The 16,124-nt window shown below is 34.3% G+C and overlaps 2 protein-coding genes across 2 annotated transcripts; one reads left to right on the forward strand and one right to left on the reverse strand.

Annotated features, from left to right (window-relative positions):
- Positions 1-264: 264 nt before the first annotated feature.
- LOC123892925 (probable E3 ubiquitin-protein ligase LOG2) lies at positions 265-5,314 on the forward strand. The gene is made up of 3 exons (XM_045942809.1): positions 265-1,040; positions 4,279-4,774; positions 5,125-5,314. Exons 1-3 carry the CDS (start codon positions 586-588, stop codon positions 5,233-5,235), a joined length of 1,062 nt encoding a protein of 353 aa, XP_045798765.1. The 5' UTR covers positions 265-585; the 3' UTR covers positions 5,236-5,314.
- A 3,329-nt stretch (positions 5,315-8,643) lies between these two features.
- Positions 8,644-10,885, reverse strand: LOC123892926. The gene has a single exon (XM_045942810.1). It carries the CDS (start codon positions 10,318-10,320, stop codon positions 8,872-8,874), a length of 1,449 nt encoding a protein of 482 aa, XP_045798766.1. The 5' UTR covers positions 10,321-10,885; the 3' UTR covers positions 8,644-8,871.
- Positions 10,886-16,124: the final 5,239 nt, after the last annotated feature.

A 16,124-nucleotide genomic window follows, 5' to 3' on the forward strand; every position in this document is an offset into this window, starting at 1 on the left:
TCCAACCAAAATAACATATCTCCTCCAATACTATACTATAATATAATAAAGGGTTACGTTAACTTGTGCCCTTAGGGCACATGTTAAGCTACCTAAAAATAGAAATAGAGCATTTAATGATAGAAAACATTTAATGTTTAGAGAATTGGATACACTACAAGTTCAATAAATTTTTTCCACATTTATCTTCTTAACATGTGCCCTTAAGGGCACAAGTTAACATTCTCCTATAATAAAAGTGGCGCCTAAAGTAGTGCCTGGTTGGAAATTCATAACTGTAAAACACTCATCAATAAATATTTAATTTAATCAAATAAGTAAAAAAAAAAGTGTTCATCAATGGCGTTTCTCCTCAGTGGAGATATACGCAACCACCATCATCATAATCATCTTCAAAACCCTATTTCTATATTCCTTTCTTCCTCTTTCTATTTTATTCATTCCTTTCTATTAATTAATTAATAATTTCACTTTCACCTTCAACAAACAAATCAATCAATTTTATTCCTTTCAATTCACCACATATGCAACCAAAATCAATTCTAAATTAGGGTTTTCAATTTCATCATCATCATCATCATCATCATGGGAAACAGCTCAAGCAACGGCGGTAACAACCGTCGTCGACACAGCAGTTCAAGAAGAAATCGGCCACCACCACCACCTGTAACACCACAACCCGAAATCTCAACAAATCATCCATTTGTTTACCCTGGTTCTTCACCGTACCCGAATCCACCTATGCATTATCCTCAGTATAATTACCCTGGTTATTATCCACCACCGGTACCTATGCATCATCCTCATCATCAACATCGTCATCATCATCCTCATCAACATATGGACCCTGATTGGGTTTCCAGGTATTATCCTTGTGGACCGGTTATGAATCAACCTGCACCGTTTGTTGAGCATCAGAAAGCTGTTACTATAAGGAATGATGTTAATATTAAGAAAGAGACTCTTGCTGTTTCACCTGATCAAGATAACCCTGGTTTTTTTCTTGTTTCGTTTACCTTTGATGCTACCGTTTCTGGAAGGTTAGTTTTCAATGATCAATGTGTTATTTTAATGTTCTGGGTTTTTGTATATTGTTGTGTTTAGCTAATAGTTTGAGAGATGTGGTTCTTTTTGTATGGATATTGGCTTGAAAACTATGTTGTTTTCATAAGAAATCTATAGGTTAAATTGGTATGGTAGAATACTAGAACATCAGTGGACATGATATGAGGATGAGAAAGTGGTGATGATTAAAATGGCGGGAGCGGGACCGAAAAGGACAGAGTAACCTGTTCGCTTCCGTCAAAATAGGAGTTCGAGTTATTGTTATTTGTCTTCAATTGTAGGTTTTGTTTAAGAATGGATGGGGAGACATGTTAAAGGAGAAAGTGGTTACCTCCACAATAGTTTGGCGGTCTTTGTGAGGGTTTTATGCTATTGGCAGTATTGGCTGGCGGGTGATTTACAACCATACCAGCTTAATCTTTGATTTTGAATTAACTTCCGTTTCTACCCTTATTAAAATTTAGGGTCAAGGCCCACTCAGTCCTACAAAATGAGTTTGTAAGTCGATGACTGTCTAAGCGAGTATTTGGAACTACGTTGCATCGGCATTTGACGCACGGCGAAAATCAAACTACACGTTATAGCTTTATTTTAATGCACGGTGAGCGAGCTACTAGATGCAGTAGCAAACATCAACTAAATATTATACTCCCTCCGTCCCAAAATATAAAGGAAAATTGGTCAAAGAAACATGTATTTGGACCAAATACATTTGACGTATTTGGTCCAAATACATCTTTCTTTACGTCAAATGTATTTGGTCCGAATAAATCTTTCTTTGACCAATTTTCCTTTATATTTTGGGACAGAGGGAGTACCTATATAAGCACTACAAATGTCATGTCTCTAGGCGATGTGGAACTAAATGTCATGTCCGCACATGGCGCTGTACCACTACAGCTACAATAAAGGCAGATGAAGTGGCCCAATAACAGGCAGCAGGGTGGCCACAATTAAGGAGGATTTTCCAACAATATCTTCTGTCTTTCAAATTGAAACTCTGATTTGGTAGTTCAGCAAATAGAATCGTTGGAAGATCATGGTTCTACTTTCATTTATCCCGATTACAATAAGTATGGCTAGGTAGTAGCAAAAAAACAGCGACTTTTATATTTCAAGACATGGTTGTCAAACTATCATGTCAACTCATATAATAGTCAGAGTTTACAGCTTCAGGTATCAAAATCAAGTTAACTCACTTCCAATTCATTTCAATGTAAACTTTGTGGACTCACATAGACTCCTATGTTTGCATAGAATCGCATGTTTGGGGATGGTTGGTTGAATGCATAGTTTGTCAAACTCGCTTGTAGAGTCATAAACTTGTTCGAGTTTCTGGTTTCTAAGGAAATTTGGTTGAATCACTATTAGAATCGTTTTTAGTAAACTCGGTTTAACTTATATGGACTCGTTCAAAATAGAAGGGTCTAGTTGTTGTCTTTTGACTGGGGGGGGACTTGTGAGATTGCACTAGCTGGGTCGAAAAGGTTCGACTTTGTTTTGTTTCCTTTCGTTTATCTGTCTCTTGATTGCCTAACATGGTGAGGATTTTTCGTTTGTTAGATCTCGATTAGTTTTTTCCGTATGCTGATATCCTCCTTCGTTGTAAAAGGATATTTTCCAATTTAAAATGCTCTAATATGGAAAACTGTTAACATTTGAAATTTTTATTGTTGGTTTGCTACTTTACTTTTTTATGGAGTTGTAATGTTGAATTATAATTATATTAATGCTATTATATTATGTATATATACCATTTATAGATCCTTTTAATGTAATTATGTATAGCAGCATGCTTGACGTTACCAGAAGTAACATCATGAAAGTCATCCACAGGTTCTGTTGGCTGAATTATATATGAATACTATATGTTTTCTGTCAAATATGGGAATACCTCTTCTTAGTTTGCCTATAATTTTGACCGGTTCATGCATTTCGTTAAAAAAGGTTCTTACTATATAAAATCACTCTTTTATATTGATTCTATGTGTGCGGACTATGAATTCATGTAGACTCTCGAGTTTCACTACCCTGGTCGAATAAGTCTACAAGATAATGAGTGCTTCAAAATACCCAACATTTAATAATGGAATGATAAGGCTCAGTAGGGCACAAAAGATTAACCTCACACACAGTTGTAGCACTTGACTCCACAAATGCATCTGAAGTCCCAACATGAACCCATATGCAAAGGAGAATAATAATGTTGTATTGAGTCTTATGGTTATCAAATTGATATTCAAACCATGAATTAGAAGACCTATTTTCCAAATCGTGAATCGAATCTTATTAGGAATCTTAAGATACATTACTGATGAAAATATGACATTTTTAAGTAAAACTAAGGAGAGAAAAATTATTAGTTGATATACAATATACAAACTTTACAACAGGGTATGCAAACCAAAATTTATAAGCAAACCAATTATTGAAAGTTTGCAATGAACTCAACATGCCAATGAGGTGAATGAGAGCCCAATTCTGATATGTTGAAACTTGTAACCTAGATCAACAGAGTTGAATCTAGCTCCAACAAGAGGAATCATTCCCACCATTTTTCACTGTTCAATAAGCCTGAACCTTGTGGTCTATCATTTTGTCCCTCAATTTTGAATTGTGATGCAATGTTTGTGTATTCTAGTCTAGTCTGGTTTGGCTGCCTTGCATTACCTTTGAACCCATCTTAGTATAGTGTTTATTGGTTGCTTACAGAATATTTAAATTTTGTTATTGTAGCTTTTATTATTACCAAGTTAGAATGTTGAATATGTAACGTGCACACGGTAAATTGTGGAAGTGTCCGTAAACTACTCTCTAAGAGTAATGTTAACAACACTCTTTGACACATTCTGTAACACTATATGTCATTGGTTTAATTTTTAAAAGCCAATACTTTTTTTAAAAGGTTATAATTTTATGAGACAAGGGGGTTGAGTTTGTAAGAAATGGACCAATCACATGAAATATGTTGAAGAGTGTATAGCTAGTGTTCCTATATATAAGAGTTTTATGTAAGCTGGAAGAAGCGTAATGCATGTCAGTTTAGTCACATCACATGTTTGATATGTTGGTGCTTCTGATTCTCTGAATGCTAATTGCCATGTCTGTGTTATTGTCTTCGTATCATAATGATGATTATGGATATGGAGATTTTTACTTTAATTCTTCATTTAGTTGTTCTGAAAGTTTTATTCCCCTGTATCGTTTTGACAGCATCGCCATATATTTCTTTGCAAAAGAAGATGAAGGCTGCATCCTCACCCCGACCAAGGAAAACCATCGTGCACCTGTAACTGTACAATTCCAGCAAGGTCTCGGACAGAAGTTTAGACAGCAAGCTGGAACTGGTATTAACTTTTCAATGTTTGAGGAGTCAGATTTATTAAAGGTGGGTGACAAGGATGTCTACCCTCTAGCGGTGAAGGCAGATGCATCATCTAATAATCATGATGGATCAAATGAGACTGTGACATCTGGCAAGACAAACTCTCAAATAACTCAAGCGGTGTTTGAGAAGGAGAAAGGACAATTTCGGGTAAAAGTTATTAAGCAGATTTTGTCTGTAAATGGGATGAGGTATGAGCTGCAGGAGATATATGGTATTGGAAATTCAGTGGAAGGTGGCGTGGATGACAATGAACAAGGAAAGGAATGTGTGATATGTTTGTCGGAGCCTCGTGACACAATCGTTCATCCCTGCCGACATATGGTATATTAAGCATCCCTTTTTTGATTGAATATTTTCTTTGATTAGTTAATTGAATGATACTGATGGTAGTTGGCAATATCAATATTATGAGCATAATGTCCACTCCATATGGTATATACATACATCATCCCTTTTTGGATGAAATTTCTCTTTGATTAGTGTATTGAGTGATTCTGATGGTAGTCATCAATATCAATATTATGGTGAATCTTGGCAAATATCTTATTTCAATACTTAATTGCATTTTCGATCTCCTATTTTATCAAGTTAATGAAAATAGTCTCTTTTTGAAAAATTGAACGTTTTGGTCCCTCAAGTGTTGAATTAATTTTTTTTTTTTTTTGTTGCAGTGCATGTGTAGCGGATGTGCAAAGGTTTTGAGGTTCCAGACGAATAGATGCCCGATTTGCAGACAACCAGTTGAGAGGCTTTTGGAGATAAAGGTAGGGACTGAAGAGTAAAGAAAGATACATTGTTAATTTCACAAACTTCCTGTACAGCACAAGTGTAACTGTAATAATATTTTAATACTTCTCCCTGCTTTTATCCCTCACTTTCTGGTTTTTCCAATCAGTTAAAAAAGAAGGAAAATGAAATTTATATATGACACTTGGTTTAATATCAGCAACAAGCTTATTGCACATGAAATTGTAGTATCTGCCAATGCCACCCAATGAACTGGTCTGTCTTTGCTTCTAGATTGCTACAATTTTCTCTTGAAATCACTTTTCTTAATAATAGTTTTTCCCAGAAAGAGAAAGATATCAAAGATGATTAATTAATTAATTATAAACACCGTAGCTAATGAAGGTATTATAAATTGATGAAACATAAGTGTTAATGTGAAGAATCATAAGATATGTAATAAAATGTTACCATGAGTTCGTTGATTGATTTAGAAATGATACTTTTTAAAAATAAAAACAATTGATAATATGATCAAGAACAAAACATTATAGTGAAGTGGTCTTACTAAAAGTTTTATTATTTGCTTCGTGTATTACACGTGGGAAGGATATGGTCGTAGTGGAAAAGCATATAACTTGGTTTCATAATGAAAATTTGATTTTTGTTCTGACCCTATATGCTTAGAGGGAGGTAGGAGCAAAGTTGCACAATAATGGAGTAGTGGGGCAAGGAGAGACATCAAATATGGAGATAGAAAAAGGAGACACTAGGACGACAATGGATCTAGATTTGATGTAATAGAAAAACACGCAATTACACAATGTAATCGATCACGGTCATTAATTTTATTGGACGGTTTAAATTATACAAATACTAAAATAATTCTAACTATTTATTGAAATTAAGACAGTTACAACAGGAAATTTATTTTCGACGAAAATGGAAATGGTGAACGAAAGAGCAACAAAAATGTGAATGAGGGAAATTGATGGACCATTTCTTAAGGTGGATGTTTTTAAATGTATAATTCTAAACATTAATCCATAATACACCACTTATTAAGGTGGTTCACTGTAAAAGTAATTATACATATGTACACGTTGTGCCGTTAAGTTTTAGTTTTGCACCCTATAAAAAAAAAGAAAAAAATTATTAGACACAAGTATGTAGTTTTGACATGTCAGTTTCAACTTCCAAAACACTGATTACTATTAGTTGCATGTAGGACAATGTATTTCCCATACTACAACGACAGATTTAAAAACTCTATGATGTTGAATGTTGATTAGGTATGACTGAGATGGGCTTAGATTGCTTTCTATAACATGTGTCATGCCTTTGTTTGCACTTAGCATGTTGTTTTTTCCAGTAAAACCTAACTTTTTGATTCCATTTAGTATCTCAATTAATATTATGGTGGCATGTACCAAAAAAAAGAGAAGATTATAGTGGCATTTAGTAGCATCAATTTTATGGTGGCATGGCAACAATTTGATGGATCCAAGTATGGCAATGATTGTTAAATCCAGGTAGTATATATTTAGTAAAAATCAGAAAATAGGGTCATTATAAAAATCAATTTTCATGTCAAATATAGGGGCAAAGTTTCATGTCAAAATGTAGGAGAATCTAAATTATTATTAATTAACATTAATATTAATATTATTTTTTGTTACATAATATTAATATTTACATACATTAGAGCATGTCATAAAACGACAGATTTAAAAGTTATGTGATGTTGATTAGGACTTCTAACTAAAACCCGTGATGTCAAAAAATGAATTGAATAGATGTCCACTTTGCTATAAATTTAGTTTTTTTAATTAGAGTCCATTAACTTTTATTGAAATCATGTTAACTACGTAATTTTATTGAATTTTTTACCAAAATCATAATAGTTCATTGTCATTATTTGACTAAACTCATCAGTCCAAATATTCACTAATTTTCTTATTTTTGGAATACACATTGTCACTTTCACTAATTTAACTAAGCAATCATTGAATGTGTTTGCCTTTTTTTATAACACGTGTCGTGCCTTCTTAGCAGGTAGTCTTTCCTTTTTCTACAACCAAACTTTTCGATTCCATTTTAATATTTGAAAATGGGATGATTCGATTTTTTTTTGTTTTGGTATATAAAATAGCAAACGCTATTAAAATTTACTCAACTATAAAATTTCAATATTAAATTCAGATAAAAGTGACAACATTGACATTGTCAATTGAATTTAGGATTTTGAAATCTTTGAGATTTTAGAATTCTTCTTTCTTTAGTTGTATTGATCCGGAGTTGTGGCTTCGTAGTAACTCGATTAGGTTAAATGCACATATTTTATGGCTGGCCTTTGGTGAAATTGGAGAGTAAGAAATATCGTATGTGTTGGTAATGACTCAATTCATTCTTGTAAAGTGGTCATTGAAGTCAGTGAACTTGCTAGGCTCACTGTTTCTTGCTTTCCTGTTTGGGGTCTCGTCGATAATCCTCGTTGTTGGATTTCCTGGCATCCATGTGAAATTGACTGTGTTGTACTAAATGTTGACGGTAGCTACCTTGGTGGTCCAGGACGGGCCGGTTTTGGTGGTTCATTATGGTGAATAGATTAGTGGTTTCAAGGACTATTTGGGTATCACCAATAATACGTTTGTTTTGCTTATGGCTCGGTATCATGGCATCAAGATTGCTAGGGAGGCTGGTTACAATCGTCTATTTTGCTACTCTGATTCAAAAATGGTGTTGGACCTCATAAGCAAGTCGGAACCTTTTGAAGTTGGAGTGGGAACTCTCCTTAAGGCATTCCTTGAGAGAACGAAACTTTTGTACCGACTTTCTAACCGAGTTAGGCTCGGTAGATGAAGCGAAAACTTTCTATATGAGAGTCTCCGCCATCGGATATGCATGATCTTCTTTTGTCTGAAGTTCTGAGAGTGCCTTACCCGAGAGCTTAGTTTATCTTTATGTGTTTCTTTCTGTTTGTGTTTTTCTTTTAAGTATATGTACCAAAAAATTTGAGTTTAGGAGTTACTGGACTATAAGTTTTGCTTTTTAACACACCGTTTATGAACATAAAGATTTTTCATAGAAAATAAGTTGAACATTGAGCGAGGTATAGAACACATAACAACCACATAATGATTAATTAATGAACATGAAGATTATTCATATTCTAAAAATCAATAATGGTGATGATGGATGAACATATAAGAATTTTCTGCTCAAGAAAATACAATCAATTAAGGAATTACTAATACTTTTGTTAATTTTAATGGCATGGCAACAATTAGGTGAATCAAGTATGACAATGATTATTGATCCAATAAAATATTGGTTCATTCATTTTGTACCAATATTTTATGGCTTTCTATTTGTCTGTAATGATCAAACCAATTTCTTAATGTCACAAATCAAAACAATCACCAATCAAAAAAGCAAAACTAAAGTAACAAAAAGAGCAACCATCACAAATAATCCACACATATTTTACTAGCAAACCACAACAACAATGGTTGTTTATTTAATATTAAGCACCCAACCATAAAGCACTAAGATGTCCATAGCATCCTACATAACCTTAACATACAACAACACACAAGATCATTGGACTATAGTCCAAATACATGATCAAACACAAAGAAATTCAAACAACATAATTTATTTTCACACCATAATCACCAAAGGCTAAACACCTAAGGTTTGGTCTTGTAAGCAATTTCATCTCCCCACAATTGATGCACATAGACACCATTGCTTCTGAGACTTTTGTAAACATCCATGCAATTTTCCTTGCTTGTCAAGGCATTAGTTTTATCATCATCACTTTTCTCAGGACATCTTAGAAACAATTCATCAACAAAGCATATAGCTCCACTGTCAAATACATCAGATAAGAACTTGAGTTCAACTTCTCCTGCATTCATCTTCAAGACAACAAAATCAGCATATTGCACAGTTTCTTTGAACCAAGCAAGGAAATCAAACTCTTCTTCCCCACCATAATGATCTAGATCTTCGTCTTTATCTCCGATATCATCAACTTCGGCGGTGACTTTACCGGCTAATCCAGGGTGATAAACAAACGTGATACCGGGCCTCTTCACATAAGACAACATTATCGAAGTGTTGTAGTGAACAAAATACACATTGAAATCTTTCTGATCAATTGGATATGATGGTAGGAACCAATCGCTAACATTTGCATTCAAAAGCTCTCCTACACCAATATCAATATAAACCAACCTCTTCCTAGCAGAAACATCAACAAACTTAGGCAAATAGGAAACCGGTGACACGAGCATCGGTTTTTCGCTCACAAGAGGTTCCATTAGATCTATGAGAGGCTTGGTTAATGTCAAGCTAGGACAATCAGCAGGTAAACTAATCTGATTGTGATTGAAAAAAGTTGTTGCATTTTGAGATCTTTTCTTGAAAACAACAAGATTAAGTTCACCATCAATAGAATCAACATGAACAACACTAGAAGATCTCAACAATGATGAAACTGGTGTAGCTGATCTAATCAAATCATTGTGATGTGAACTTTTAGCACCAACAAGAAGTGCACCAATTCCATTAGGTTTAAGAACACGCTCAACCTCAAGTACAAGCAACGCAGGTACAGAAACCTTATCAAGATCCCTAGATAAAACAAAGTCAAATGAACAATCTTGATAATCTAGTTCATAAATGAACCTCTTCATCTTGAGGGAGAAAAAACGGTTGGTGTAAACACCACTAACAGTTGAAAAACCCAACTGTTTCATTGCTTTAACAGCCATTGAAGAACCTTCACCAACACAAAGGGTATTAGCTTCACTGTTCAAAAACTGCATACCCATTAATTCAGTGACAACATTCACTGTCAAGTTAACGTCTTTTTCACAATTCATAACACCCCAGAAGCGATTCTGAAAGAAATTGGAACTGGGTTGGTTCAAAGTGACGTTGTTATCTGAATCTGCAAAACAATTGAAATTGGTTGCAATTGGAACTAAATTTCCAAAATTGAAATCCGATAAGGCGCGAAGACGAAGAAGAGCAACCATGGAAATGGTAGCTGCAAGTAGAATTGAACGAAAGAACACGCGCCGTTTGATTGACCCATTAAGGATCTGGAAATTCAGGATCTTTGTGTCCATGAAATTTCCAAGTTTGGATCTCTAAGAACAAAAGGGTTTGTTTATTTTGTCAAAAAGACGAGAACTTTGAGGAATTTTAGAGAGATTGTTTGAGAGATTGTTGAAAAGCCAAAGAGAAGAAAAAGAGAAGAATTTAGCGAGTACAAAACCTTGATGATGTATGGTTTCCACCCACGAGGACAGCCATTGATATTTGGAAGCTTAACCAGACTCTTGTTGGAACTCTTTTTTTCTGTGATGATTCATGCAAGTTTTTGGGACTACCCATTTTGGATGATGGGTTGAAACCCATCATTGTGAGAACTGAACAAGATGTTACTACTTCATGTTCATGTTATTTATAGTTCTTCAAATTGTTATGAAAATGAAGAGCTTTTTTTTGGTTTGTTACTTAAAAGTGTTTAGATCTGAAAAAGAAAATGGGGATGAAAAAAAGTTGAAGGAGAAGGAAGCATGTGAATGAGAGTGAAGAAGAAGAAGAAGTATGCGATATTAAGTGATGCTGTTGGAAACAGAACAAAACAGCTAAGGTGGGATCTCTAACTTGCGTGGCACCCTATCGAACCTTCTTAGTTCTGTCCCTTTTTTCTTTATTTTATTATTTTTTCTAATTTTCCTTAATTTTTGAGTACTTAATTGGGTTTCACGTGTACATACAAAATCTTGACATTGCAGGGGGTAAACAGAATCCACACAGGAGGATAAACGAAAAATCCCTGATTTTGCGGGGGTAAATAGACATTTACCCATAAAAAATTGAACACTTAATGCAAGAGGTTGCTTCCATATTCAATTCCAGTGATCATCACAGTCATAATCCGGATTCATAGATGAAAGTCAATGAACTAAAGCAACAAAATTTGATTGCAATCTCTAAATCAAAGTAGTAACTTTTGGAGGCAACAAAAGATTTAAGTCAACAATGATATTTTTACCATAAAATATGAAACCATCTTTGAACACATTCAAAAAAGAGCCTTGACAATGGTTTTCCATGTAGGTGAGCCAACTTCTTCTTTGTTGAGAAAACCTTTAGGGGAGTTTGTTTCACTGCTACCAACTAAATTCCTGAGAATCTATGATATGAAATATTTATTCCCATATTTTGTACACATTCATGCAAACATTGTTCCAAGAACAAAATTTATTCCCAGTAACTTTTTCCAGCTATTTTAGCCCCATTTTAATTAATTCTCAGCGCAAGGGGTGGAAATGAGTTATTCCTATAACTATTGAAATTAGATTCAGTAACTTTTTAGAATATCATCCATTTAAAGGATTTAGATCCTCTCCAATTTTTCCTCATGTTTTCTCTCCTTTTTGCTTAATTTAAGGGTTGATAAAAGGAGAGAAAACATTAAAGAGAGAGAATCAATCATTGGATCAAGCAAAAGAAGAGAAAATTGGAGAGGATCCAAATCCTCGTCTAAATAGTGTTCCAAGTCAAGCACAATTAACTCTGGAGTTCTTTTGGAATATTGTACCAAAAAGAAATTGCATCTTGTTGGTGTAGTTAGTCCGAATCAATTATTATAATTTATAAGTTTTCATTCAACCATGCAGTCTCATACCTGCAGAGTATTAAGATCCCTCTCGTTTAGATGTGGATTTAGTTTATTTATGTTCTCTTTTTTAGATTGGAAGCTATCAGGAGTCGTTCATTGTCTATATAAACTTTACACACCGGCAATACTATCCGCCCTCGTAAGTCGCAGGCGTCACATAACAATTATTATATGTCTTTTTTCTTTCTTTCTAATTTACACACCAAACAAAAATTGACTAAAAAAACAACATATTTATTCATTTCAATAATTGAACATCGTTAAAAACAAAAATGATGAATCTGCGAACAAACTCACAACATCCTAGTTAATAACATATAACGGAAAAGTGCCTACAAATAATTTGATAAGTTTAAAGTCACCGGAATATTCATGCTTCCGGATCTGCAAGGATGATGCTCAAATCATTGATTGAATTGGCGATTGATTGAAGTTGATCTTTCAATATGAAGTACACGAACACCGCAATAAGACGAGAAATCAAACGTCTTACCAATGACGACAAACAACACAACATCGCACTCAGACGACGATATCACAACAAAAGAAAGAAAAATTAAAAGACTTAGGTCTCGTTTGGCCCAACTTTTTTTAGAGCTTATACAATATAAATTAGGTTTTATGTTATTTTATAATAGTAAAAATTGTAATTTTATAAGTTATTTTATCATAAACTATTTTGACAAATTTATAATAATATATAAAAATTGTATAAGCTAATCTACGTGAAAATTATTGTTTAGATAGAAAGCAAAGGAAAAAGATGTTGAACGGGTGATTATCATAAAATTGAAAAGTACTATTGTTATCTATTTCGAGACAATATTTTTTACGAATTATATTCATAATTGAAAAGCATTGTTATCATAAAATTCAAGATAATATATGTCTATACCTGCGACTCTCCAATTGGTTCAGTCCGTCGGTGGATTGTACGGGTTCGTTACTAGCAAAATGCATTCATTCAATTGATCTGTTTCATTATGTTATAGAGATAAATATATTTTTAGTCGCTGCATTTTGCTCTATAGTCAAAAATAGTTCTTAGATTTTTTATATGGTTAAAAAAAATCCTACACTTTTTTCCATTATCAAAATTGATTTTTGCCGTTAATTTTTTTTAACATAATGCATATTGTGCACATTTTCACACCAAATCATCTTTTATTTGTATTTGCATTTTCTGATCTAATTGTTTACAACGAAATGCAAATACAAAGAAAAGATTTGATGTTAAAAGAGTGCACAATAACTCTTATGGAAAAAGACACGTGTCATCAGTTATCAGCAAGTTGCACCACATCTGCATTCTGTTAAAAAAAATTAACATTAGGAACCAATTTTGATAACTGAAAAAAGTGTAGATTGTTTTTAACCATAAAAAAATGTAAGGACTGTTCTTGATTATATGACAAAATGTAGGGACTAAAAACATATTTAACACTATGTTCAATCGTTTAATCAAGTTTTTTTAAATTATTATAGCTTCTATTAACTTTTAGTTAGTTAAATTAAATGTAAAGTAATTTATTTATGGATACATTCAAGTACAAGTAAATTAATATTTAATTTGAATGTATTTTTAAAGAAGTTACAATTTTTAACTTCAAATATAATTAATTCTAAAGACTAAATCAATTTTAAAATCAGTTTTATTTTATAATCACTAAATATACTGACAAAATGAAGACTGAATAAGTATGAACTAATTAGCTTAATACAGTTAGTTAGTTAGTTAGCTTACAATTCAAGTTAGTTAGGTTGTTAGAGTTTGTTAGCCAAGTTGGTTATTAGTTTGTAACTGACTCAACTATATAAACTCTACACATACTTGTAATTGTATTCAATTCAATTTCAATAAAGAAAACTTAATCTTCTTCTTCACTGTTTAGTTTCTTTCTTTTGTGCTTCAAGCTCCATCAATGGAGTTTTCACTTGTAACTTTGGTATCAGTTTACTTTCTTGTTATGGTATCAGAGCATACAATTCACGTTGTAAAGTAGAAACACGTACCCTATCAGCACGAGAAAAACGAGCCTTGAGATCATTCCACGCTTGTGATGCAGAATCAGTATACACAAGACTTTGAGAAATAGCAGGAATCACTGAATTCATCAACCAAGACAACACTAAATTGTTACAACGAATCCATGGCTCATATGAAGGATCAAAACGATCTGGCATAGGACAAGATCCATCTAAGAAACGAAGCTTATTCTTCATTATCACAGCCTTCATCATGGATCTTGACCACGCATGATAATTCTTGCCATCAAGTGGAGGAGTAACAAGTGCTGCAGTTGCACTTTCATTGGGATGAACATAGTAAGGATTCTGTGAAGGATCAGAAAGTGTAGGAAATGCAGGCATTTCATCCATATTGCTTGAACTAGCACGAGGACGCACCATTGTGCAAGATGAAAGAGCAAAACAAATGGATGAAACTAAGAGAAAACGGAACAAGAAGAAAGGAAAAAGAAGGAATGGCGCAGCAGAACGCTCAATTGAGACGCTCTGATACCATAACAAGAAAGTAAACTGATACCAAAGTTACAAGTGAAAACTCCATTTATTGTCTCTCTCTCCTCACTGATAAGGAACCTGATAGTTATGCAGAAGCTTCAAAGCATAATTGTTGGATCAAGGCTATGCAACATGAGCTCACTGCACTAGCCAACAATAACACTTGGATTATAGTTGATTTACCAGTAGGTGTGAAGCCTATTGGAAATAAATGGGTGTATAAGATCAAAAGAAAGGCTGATGGTTCTATAGATAGATATAAGGCACGACTGGTTGCAAAAGGTTATAATCAAATTGAAGGTGTGGACTACTTTCAAACTTTTTCACCAGTTGCAAAGATGACTACTATAAGAACTGTATTGGCTGTGGCAGCCATTCAAAATTGGCACATACATCAACTTGATGTGGACAACGCCTTTCTTCATGGAGACTTAGATGAGGATGTGTATATGAAGCTTCCTCAGGGTCTGCAGGGCACTTCAACTAATCAAGTCTGCAAGTTAACTAAGTCTTTGTATGGCCTGAAACAAGCAAGCAGAAAGTGGTACGAAAAATTGTCACAATTTCTCACTACCATTGGTTATACACAAATGCTTTCTGACCCCACCTTATTCACTAAATCTACTAAGGACAGTTTTACTACTATCCTTGTATATGTAGATGACATTGTGCTGACTGGCAATAGCTTAGCAGAAATTGAAGCTACTAAGTCTTGCCTGCATAAAGCATTTGGTATAAAGGACATTGGCACATTAAAATTCTTTCTTGGCTTGGAAGTAGCCCATTCACAACAAGGCATTACACTTTGTCAGAGAAAGTATTGCCTAGACCTTCTCACTGAGACAGGTACCTTGGGCTGCAAGCCATCCAGTGTTCCCATGGATCCCAGCAATAGACTTCATCATGATGACAGTGAACCTCACCCAAATATCACTGAATATAGAGCTCTAGTTGGAAAACTGCTGTATCTAACCTCCACAAGGCCTGATATAGCTTTTCCTGTGCAACAACTTAGTCAATTTCTTGATGCACCTACTTCAGCACATTTCAAAGCAGCTCAGAAGGTATTGAGATACCTCAAAGGCAACCCTGGCACAGGTCTCTTTTTTCCCAGAAATTCTTCATTACAGTTAATGGGATTCAGTGATGCTGATTGGGGAGGCTGTCCAGATAGTAGAAGATCCATCACAGGTTACTGTTTTTTCATTGGACAATCCTTAATCTGTTGGAAATCTAAAAAGCAGCTGACTGTATCTAAGTCCTCCTCTGAGGCAGAGTACCGTGCTTTAACTTCAGCTACATGTGAATTGCAATGGTTGAGTTATCTGCTGAGAGATTTGCAAGTTCACACAGACAAGCTACCAGCATTGTATTGTGACAGTCAAAGTGCTTTGCACATTGCCACTAACCCTGTCTTCCATGAAAGAACAAAGCATCTAGATATAGACTGCCACATAGTCAGAGAACGGCTTCAAGAGGGCCTCATGAAGCTCTTGCCTATATCTGGTTACAACCAACTTGCAGACATCTTGACAAAAGCCTTGCATCCAGCTAATTTTCATAGATTGTTTTCCAAGCTTGGCCTTATTAACATCTTCAGGCCTCAGCTTGAGGGGGTGTGACAAAATGAAGACTGAATAAGTATGAACTAATTAGCTTAATACAGTTAGTTAGTTAGTTAGCTTACAATTCAAGTTAGTTAGGTTGTTAGAGTTT

Source organism: Trifolium pratense, linkage group LG6 (assembly GCF_020283565.1).
Source record: "Trifolium pratense cultivar HEN17-A07 linkage group LG6, ARS_RC_1.1, whole genome shotgun sequence".
NCBI lineage: Eukaryota > Viridiplantae > Streptophyta > Magnoliopsida > Fabales > Fabaceae > Trifolium > Trifolium pratense.

Bases quoted from the DNA above. Each gene is read 5' to 3' on its own strand.
- LOC123892925 (XM_045942809.1), top strand. From the start codon at position 586: ATGGGAAACAGCTCAAGCAACGGCGGTAACAACCGTCGTCGACACAGC. The intron at 1,041-4,278 runs GTTAGTTTTCAA...TCGTTTTGACAG, and splicing joins GATGCTACCGTTTCTGGAAG to CATCGCCATATATTTCTTTG. The intron at 4,775-5,124 runs GTATATTAAGCA...TTTTTGTTGCAG, and splicing joins TTCATCCCTGCCGACATATG to TGCATGTGTAGCGGATGTGC.
- LOC123892926 (XM_045942810.1), bottom strand. From the start codon at position 10,320: ATGGACACAAAGATCCTGAATTTCCAGATCCTTAATGGGTCAATCAAA.